This window comes from Penicillium vulpinum, assembly GCF_028829585.1.
Source record: "Penicillium vulpinum strain IBT 29486 chromosome Unknown utg000003l_segment0_segment0, whole genome shotgun sequence".
Taxonomy (NCBI): domain Eukaryota; kingdom Fungi; phylum Ascomycota; class Eurotiomycetes; order Eurotiales; family Aspergillaceae; genus Penicillium; species Penicillium vulpinum.
In genome coordinates, this window is record NW_026643243.1 from 9,232,470 (window position 1) to 9,242,286 (window position 9,817).

A 9,817-nucleotide genomic window follows, 5' to 3' on the forward strand; every position below is an offset into this window, starting at 1 on the left:
AGAACTGCTCCCAGGAATGGTAGCAGTCGGGAATGAATTTGGGAAGCTTGAACCCCATGGAGATAATCGAAGGACACCGAAGATAACACCATATTGGACAATAGAATTGAGACCAATTACAGAGCCAGTGCCAGTGCTGGTGAATACTTTTCCATCGAAACTGCTTACATTATTGGCAATTATCAATGAGCCCATGTCTCCAATCGGAGATGACAAAATCGAGCGTCTGACCACTTCGGTGTTTCCGTATCGGTCTTAGTTTCGTCAGCCGTAGCTTGAGAGCTTGGGCAAGGATCGATATAGGGAGCTGAAGCTCCATAGTTTAATCCCAACTTACTTCTTTCTTTTCAAGGTGAGAGGATGGCAGACCCTTTTGCTACCTGGAAGGTCGATTCGACAGACAAAGGTCGCAAATTTGGCACTCTTCAAGTCCATGCAGGTCATAAACCAGACTCGGCAACCAAATCGAGAGCTGTTCCAATATATGCAACAGCTGTAAGATCTTCAATGCCCCTTTGTTTTATCTAGTGCTGATGAACAAGTCTTTTGTATTCACCGATACCGAGCATGCAAAAAGAGTCTGCACAAATCAAGAAGGCGGATATGGTGAGTTCCTCCTGCCTTTCTCATCCGGACATATATTAACTCGTCTAGTATATTCTAGAATTTCAAATGTTTGTATCTCAACTCACCGCGAACGATATTTCTCTGATTTCCATAGCCAACTGTCGAGGTATTTGAAAGGAGAGCTGCGGCTTTAGAAGGTGGCACTGCGGCTGTTGCAACTGCCTCCGGCCAGTCTGCCGTGTTTCAAACCATCATTGCTTTGGCAGGATCTGGAGACAACATTATCTCCTCGCGCAACCTATACGGTGGGAGCTACAGCATGTTCAAAACCCTCCTCCCTCGACTAGGTATTGAGGTGAGATGGGCATCAAGCGATAAGCCTGAAGAAATTGCAGGATATATCGATGAGAAAACAAAGATGGTATTTGTAGAGACCATTGGAAATCCTCGGTGCAGTGTACCGGATCTGCGAGGAATAGCAGATGTCGCACATCGACAAGGCGTTCCCTTCGTTGTCGACAACACATTCGGGGCTTGCGGTGCCTTTTGTCGGGCTACAGACCATGGAGCGGATATTGTGGTACACTCGGCGACAAAATGGATCGGAGGCCATGGAACCTCGGTTGGTGGGGTGATAATAGATTCAGGGCAATTCGACTGGGGACAAAGTGCAGCTCGTTTTCCTCAGCTCATTGAAGAATCTGGACCTTTGAACTTTTCTTATTGGAGAACGTTCGGGAATTGCGCATTTGCAATGGCTCTTCGAATCAACGTGGTAATGGAAGTAGGCTCGGTTCTCGGTCCTTTTGCTGCTCAGCAGCTTCTCCTTGGGTTGGAGACTCTCAACTTGAGATGTGAGAAAATCGGGTCAAATGCGCTCAAAATAGCACGCTTCTTGGAGTCAGATCCTCGTGTTGCCTGGGTAAACTATCCAGGTAGGTGATCCAGCTTGATTGGACGTCTTCAACTTTTGTGACTTACCTTCGCTTCGTAGGACTTGAGAACAGTGAATATTACGGTCTCGCGAAGAAATACTTGGCCGGCGGGTTTGGCGGTGTTCTCTGTTTCGGTGTGGCAGGTGGCGCTCGTACAAGTGATATTCTAATTGACAGATTGCGCATCATTTCAAACATGACAAAGTTGGTGGCTTGAGATCCTTTCTTGCTTCAGGCGACTAAAACAAATTGATAGTGTTGGTGATTCGAAAACGATGATTACTCACCCCTGGAGCTCTACTCATGTTATCATGTCCGAGGAAGATAGGATTGGAGCCGGAATCACAGAGGAGATGTTTCGTCTATCAGTAGGGACGGAAGATGTCGAGGATCTCATTCATGATTTTGATCAAGCACTGGCTAGTCCGGATCCACCGACGAAGAATGTGAGCAGTAAGCGCTCTCGAGCGGTCGCACCGATTTCAGATGACGAAACTGCGCAGAAGCGACAAAAGAAAACAGAGAATATTCGGAACAGAGAGAGCAGAAGGATGTGTGGACAGTCGAGCAAACAATAGCGGCCATTTGATACACGATTCGCAGCTAGTTAATCCAGCACTGAGAGGTTGATTTAAAAAGAAAATTGTCTACATTGGAGCATCACTCATTTATTCGAGCAATTAACTTCAGCTTGAAGCCTTCTTCGGGGACAGTATGAATAGCTACCTTCCTAACTTTATTCCCGACCATATCCCTGGCAGGGCTATGGCTCTGATTGGCTCCTGGAAGGTGGGGCGGGCTCAGGGATATAGGCCTCAGATATCCCTGAACTCCTGTGCTCCGATTGGTCTGAAAATTTATATAGTTCTATTCTGATATTATATAAGGGTGCTTACAAAATTTGGGACCGATCGGAGTACGGGAAGGTAGTTAAAAATAAGGACCTAATTTGCACTTTTTTTTTTGATAGGGTGCGACCGGCGAATCTTGATACCGGCCGCGATACCGATCCGTATCGGTCTTATCTTAGCAGCCTAGTAGTAAAGATATATTACTGTATCTGTATCTTACACTCCCAGTATTTAAAATCGCGGACTTAGAAAAAAAAATATTTAAGATATATTTTTAATAATAATAATATATAAAAAAAATATATAAAAATACTAAAAAATAGTATAATATACTATTCGAAAAGGGCTATAAAATACACTATCTAGCTTTTATAGAGCTGGCCTAAAGGGAAGATATTAGCCGATTCATCCGAAAAAATCAAAATTGCTAGTAAATATACTTGAAAATATATATCTTAGTAGTATATACTATATCTTTGTATATATATATATATTTGCTGGGATAGGAGTAATATATAGTTTAATTTAATTCAAGTAATTTGTAATACTTTATAATACTAAGAGAGATATTATATAGAGGTAAATACTAAGATTATATAATATATATAGAGGGGTAAAATAGGAATCGGTAAGGACACCCTAAGTTTTTAGTAACGGTACCCCAGCTGATTATCTAATACTAGTTATTATATAATCTCACCACAACCACTATTGAATTCTATACTATTCACTGAATCCATTATACTTTATATAACCGAATTGTATACCCAATTTCCCTACAGTTTAAGCACTTTGATAGTGCTTTTTTCTTACCGGTTGCAACTACACTATTATTCCCACTTCCTTCTGATCTTTTGGCCTTTGGTATAGGTAATTAAGGTTCTAGGAGTGGTAGATAGGTAGATTGGTCCTCTACTCCTAGATTTTACCTCTAAAATAGATAAATAGCGGATAATAGAATTGGCTGCTTCGAATCTAGTAACCGTACGATTCGGTGGGCGTATAGAAGGCCTATTGTCCTAGTGAAGCTATTAGTATATTCCGATAGAGGGGTAAGGGGTGTAGCTCTTTTAGCAATATTCACTTGATTATATATACCTATTATTAAGTCTTTACCCACCCGTATTTTCACCCTACCTATTTAAATATATATATCTACATTTAACTATATACTATATCACCACCTATTGCTTAATTTACTTCTAATAAAAACAGGGTTCGAGCCCTACTATCCTCAGTTAATATACACTTAATATTTAGTATAATAACCTTTAGCTTTTTATACAGCCTTACACCTCCGCTCTATACTCAGAATCAGCCTATCAATTCTCGCCTATAGTATTTCCTCCCACGTATATATAATACAGCGCTTGAAATAAGCCTAATCCTTCTTCGAACGACCTATATATATCAGCTGAGGATATAATTCAAATAGCTTCACTTTTAACTATCTCTAGACTAGTTCAATTGGGTTCAAATTAGGTAAGTATACAGGCCAATCTTTAATATATACTCTGTGCTTTTCAAACCACTCTTAAGTAATTTTTGCGATATAAATCTTCGTATTATCTTACTGGAAGTCTAGTAGCCGAATACAGGTATACACCGACACCTAACTCTATTCCCGACCATATCCCTGGCAGGGCTATAGCTCTGATTGGCTCCTAGAAGGTGGGGCGGGCTCAGGGATATAGGCCTCAGATATCCCTGAACTCCTGTGCTCCGATTGGTCTGAAAATTTATATAGTTCTATTCTGATATTATATAAGGGTGCTTACAAAATTTGGGACCGATCGGAGTACGGGAAGGTAGTTAAAAATAAGGACCTAATTTGCACTTTTTTTTTTGATAGGGTGCGACCGGCGAATCTTGATACCGGCCGCGATACCGATCCGTATCGGTCTTATCTTAGCAGCCTAGTAGTAAAGATATATTACTGTATCTGTATCTTACACTCCCAGTATTTAAAATCGCGGACTTGGAAAAAAAAATATTTAAGAGATATTTTCAATAATAATAATATATAAAAAAAATATATAAAAATACTAAAAAATAGCATAATATACTATCCGAAAAGGGCTATAAAATACACTATCTAGCTTTTATAGAACTAGCCCTAAAGGGAAGATATTAGCCGATTCATCCGAAAAAATCAAAATTGCTAGTAAATATACTTGAAAATATATATCCTAGTAGTATATACTATATCTTTGTATATATATATATTTTTGCTAGGATAGGACTAATATATAGTTTAATATAATTCAAGTAATTTGTAATACTTTATAATACTAAGAGAGATATTATATAGAGGTCAATACTGGGATTACGTAATATAGATATATATTCTAGCGATGATTAGACTAATACTTAGTTTAATATAATCAATATACTTTTGAATCGTTTATACTACTAAGAGAGATATTATATAGAGGTAAATACTGGGATTACGTAATATATATAGAGGAGGAAAATAGTAGGATTATATAAGCTTCCTATATAGTAGTAGTTTATAGTATATCTTTATATATATATATATATCCCGGCCGAGATAGTATTAATATAATTACTATACTTTTTAATAGTTTAGACTACTAAGAGAGATATTATATAGAGGTAAATACTAAGATTACGTAATATAGATATATATTCTAGCGAAGATCAGACTAATACTTAGTTAAATATAATATATATACCTTTTTATCGTTTATACTACTATTTAAGAATTTCGTTTTGCTATTTGGCTGCCTTTTTCGGCCGCAGGTGAGGCCGAAAATAGCCGTCTTTCAGCAACCTCCCTCCGCCACGCTCCCGCCTCCTTCGACCACGCACCACACCCCTCACCACTTAATACCTCAGGCTCCTATCTCGTGCGCGCTGACATCCTTGGTTCTCTGAGGGCTTATTAGTAGCTCCACCACCGGGGCGCCGAAAATAGCCTCCTTTAGCACTATACCAGCTGCACTCTGGCCAGCTCCCAGCCGCTATAGCTATAAATATACCCTTCCCACCTATTCTCCGTCTAACACTGTCCTTATCTCGACTCAAATACCACTCTAAATATCTCCTTCTGATCCTCCGTCGTGCTTTCTTCTATTCAGTCGTGTCGTGCGTTAATATATCTCGAGCTCTAAGGTAGTTCCTTCGCACGCTCGGCGAAATTGATTAACTATATATCGTCGGAGGACACTCAATACCGGTAACCACAGAAGTATAAACGAATCCTTTTATACCTCTCCTATCGATACCGACAATAATAGACCGTTCGAGCCCGATTCCTCTGAGACTGATCTTACTAAGCTAGAGCGCTCCCCTCTAGCGGGTCGAACGATTACTCGGAAGAAGCTAAACCCAAAGACTAGAACAAAATTGTCACTAACAGACCTATCGAATATAGAACGTATCCACTAGGCCCGGTACTAAGTACCCGATAATAACACGGATAAGGACCTAGCCTAAGTACCGGAGGATTACGGCCGATCTAATAAAATAAAAAAGTTAAAACTTCGACTGAAAGAGCGTTAGGCTTAGTAAGTGATAAGGATATCGTTGAAAGCTTATACTGTGTTAATATTAACTAACTAACTTACCTTATTTTAGGTACTACTAAATAAAAGCGATAGAACTATCCACTAATTATAAGTGGGGGGTTACGGAGGATACACTGCGTAAGGCGTTACTAAATAATATATATCGATTTCTCAATTAGTGTCTAAAGCTAGAGTATAGTCCCGATAGTCGCCGCTAGAAAGGCTATATAAAGGCCAGCGCCCTTAAAGCGGATTGGAAGTACTTCCGAATTTACTACCAGCGAGTTACTAAAACCGAGATAAGTAAAGAGATAGGCGAGGCCGTTTGTATAGTTTGTTTTCGACCTCCCTCCTAATCGTCTGTAGGAGGCTTACGCTAACGAAGATTGATAGGGTATAAGATACTTAGTGGATAAGCGCGGTCTAGATAAACAACCGCGCGTAAATATCCCAGTATATATCGAAGATATAATTCTATTTAATAAGACAATCCTTTAAACACGGGAGAAACGATTCCACTTAGGGTTTCAGCGTATTATCCTATATCTATACAACACTGTTAGGTTATTTACTATAAACCGAAAATAGGCAATACTTAACCTTTAGTTTAAGTATCTGCAAATATCGCTCCAGTAGGATCCGCACGGAGGACCTCCTAAGCCGATAATCGAACTCGAGCCCTAGTTTGTGAAAAGTGTCCTAGGTATATCGAAGCTGTAGGTAGCACCCGAGTTATATATATTTACTACAATCAGACTGACTGATCGATATTACTTAGCAATACGTTCGCGCTACCTGAAATTGTCTACGGCGTATCACTTGTCTTCAGCCCGTATATCCTACTCTTTATCATATTATTTTATATCCACGCCTTTGAAGCGCCTCACTTAATATCGATAGAAGACCTTCGGAGACTGCTTGTCGAGGGTGGTCGACAGGAAATGCTACTTCCCTTGAAGAAAGAGATGTAGAATATACGATTTTTCCTCATTAAAATGCATATTTTATTGCTATATAGACTAGAATTATATGGTGGTGGCAGAATATATGGTAGAAAACTCTATATTGGTAGAAATATTTGGTAGAATCCAGTATCACACCCAATTAAGAAGGCGGTAGGGTTAATGCCAGAAATTGCAGGCAGGGAGGGGTGAGATTAGCCAAAGGGGAGGTGAGTTTATCAATCCCCTATAAAAAATACGTTTTAGTACTAACATCAACGATGAAATTTCTATGATAAACGATAAACCAACGTAATGAACAACGTTATATGAATAATCTCTAGCGAAACAGATGCAAAACAGAAGATAATATGAAAAACAAATGATAAATTTTGCATTTAGTGAATCTGACACCCTTGGGAAATCCATAGACCCAATTCATCGCCATTTCGCCTCAAAATACCCCTTTTCTTTTCTGATGTACGCCTGTGTACTTGGAGAGGTAGAGGGTCCCTTGTTAGTGGAATTGGATTAAATCACTCATACCAGATCACTTTAGTGATATTGGGAGATACTGAGCTTCAGCAATCATTGCTAGACTTGTTTAGGTATTGGTTCTTTTCTATTTTTGACCTTTAAAGGAGATAACTCTTTCGCTTCTGACCTCCTATCATTCCTCGTTTCACAAACCTTCCCAATTCCCCTGCTTGTCCTCAAGACAGTAGCAGTGGGTATTCAGGGAATTCAGGCGCTTGCAGTTCGCAGCGATATATAAACCGAATGTTTCGATAGCTTTCATCGGGTTCACCAGAGTCAAATGATAGTGGGAGCCCGCCCACGTCATAGTACGGAAAGCATAGCCTTGAGCGTTCTAATAAATGAGCACCTTGAACGTCAACATAGAGCAGATGTGCAGTGCCAATTCATAGCCGCCGCTTCTTGTATATCAAGGCTGGCTCCAAAAATTTGATATGACGTTTAACCCGTGGGGAACAGTAGCAATTCCTTTTCGGGGGCCAGGAAGCAACCAAATGGTCTGCACGACCAAAGTGGGAATTGGCTTGTTGATCATCGAGGAGCTCTTGCACCGACTTTGGAAAGCCGCCAATCCTTTGGAAGAACGAAGAACCGGCAATCCCAATTGATGTCATTTCATGAAGTCCATTGATTGAAAATCCCACCTTTTTGCGGTAGTATCCACATACGCGGCAACCATCATCATCATCAACGTCCCCAAGGCGTTGGCCACGGGCCGTTTCAAACATTGCGCCTGGGAATTCCACCATGACCAGTTTCACTAGGTCCCTAGAATATGATCGGGAGCACAGAACTGAGCCTTTACAGAAAAACGCTCCTTGGCTTTTGATTGGCAACTCATCGAGTTCAAAGAAGAAAAAAGCGGTCGCCAAGATAGTTCTCACTAGTTCAGTCGGAACAGTAAAATGCATCTTGGACATCTCTTCTAATTTGCTCACATCGTCCAACCGAGGAAGTGGTTCAGGCAACTCGTCATTCAGCCGAAAGATGTTTGATCTTTCCACATCTGGCACGAAATTGAGTGCCTCATGGAATCCTTGCTCGCCATCCATACATGGAGAGGACATCGTCGCTCGGATCATACGAGGGATAGCACTGTCTTGCAATATACCACTAGCACGCTCAATTGGCTTAGCGGCAGAAGAAAATGAGCCCGTTCCCACTGACAAGAGTAGATCATGGGTTTTCGCAGAGGGCCAGATGACTACTGACTCCTTGAGCGCAATTGCCAGAGGATTGTTGGCTCGGACTCCGCCATCCTGTAGCGCACCAAAACCTGGGAGGGATTTTGATCGGAAAAAGCTGCATGTCATTAGTCACCGTCTTCAAAGCTACTGGGACACTTACAAAGGAGCTGCGACGCTGCAATGAGCTCTATTGGTATTGTTCATCAGCAAAGTTCTTCGTTTGTTCCAAATCAAATTGATAACAGTTCAACTCAACTCACACTTTCCAGACGTGAGGATTCTCATCCGCCATCTTAGGGATAAGGAACTCATATGCTGCATTCACTTCTCGCTGGCCCATTCCACGATAATTTGCCAAGACACAAGCCTTTCCATCAGAAGTACGACTCGTGATAATAGCGACTCGGCAACCAGTGGAGCTTGTCGTCGTGACATCGAACATTCGGCGTTGGGGGTCGATCACTCTTTGCAAGGCATCCTCTAGTCTTTCCGAGTCGTACTGACAATCAGCTAAAAGGCACGCCAGGCTTTTTATCCATGTAGCGCACCGGGATATCGAGGATTTTGGTGCATGTTTAGGAGGCGATCCGAAAATCATCCGAGCAAAAGCCGGAAATTTGGCGCAACTCTCCTCTGCAGATAGGCCATTCAATATCATATCTACCGCCAAAAGCGCCCCTTTTTTTTACGGATCAGAGTCTTTCAATCACAGGTGCATTCTTTACTGTCACGGATGCTCTTACCAACACTTGTCCCGGCAAATAAATCGGCGATGTGTGCTATCGATATTCCGCCAATCCGCCTTTCTAGTGCTCGCAGAAGCCCTAATTGAACGATACCACGAACCCCTCCCCCATCTAGACTTAACACAATTGGCCCCTTGGTTGGTGGAAGTTGACGAATCGTGAGATTCACTGCCTTATCACAGATAGGGCATTTCGGTAGGTCGATATGGTACTCCGTACGGGGACTTTTAGTTCCGTATATTAAAACGCAGTTATCACAAATTGCATGCCTGCAAGGCAGCATATGCTCTGGTGGTCCACACATACAAGCAAAGCAAGTTGTTGTTGAATGCAAACCCCCCATCGGCGATGGAACTGAACTAGCGATTCGTGACGAATGTCTGCTGAGACCTTGGACCTCAATTGAACAAAGCCCCCGATGAAGCGGCACAAAACTTTATTGCAAACTATTTCAGCGTCTCCCCCTTCCCAGGCTTTCCAACAATGTACCCGATAAAGGGCGTTGAAAACCATATTCGGCTCG

The 9,817-nt window shown here is 41.4% G+C and overlaps 2 protein-coding genes across 2 annotated transcripts; one reads left to right on the top strand and one right to left on the bottom strand.

The window, feature by feature from the left end:
- Nucleotides 1–567: 567 nt before the first annotated feature.
- Nucleotides 568–2,080, top strand: N7479_008538 (O-acetylhomoserine aminocarboxypropyltransferase/cysteine synthase family protein; the record flags this gene model as incomplete). The annotated part of the gene is made up of 4 exons (XM_057256232.1): nucleotides 568–606; nucleotides 722–1,502; nucleotides 1,562–1,706; nucleotides 1,759–2,080. The coding sequence occupies 4 exons, from the start codon at nucleotides 568–570 to the stop codon at nucleotides 2,078–2,080; spliced, it is 1,287 nt and encodes a 428-aa protein (XP_057110094.1).
- Nucleotides 2,081–7,747: 5,667 nt separating this feature from the next.
- Nucleotides 7,748–8,990, bottom strand: N7479_008539 (patatin-like phospholipase family protein; the record flags this gene model as incomplete). The annotated part of the gene is made up of 3 exons (XM_057256233.1): nucleotides 7,748–8,663; nucleotides 8,709–8,735; nucleotides 8,809–8,990. The coding sequence occupies 3 exons, from the start codon at nucleotides 8,988–8,990 to the stop codon at nucleotides 7,748–7,750; spliced, it is 1,125 nt and encodes a 374-aa protein (XP_057110095.1).
- Between the last annotated feature and the right edge of the window lie 827 nt (nucleotides 8,991–9,817).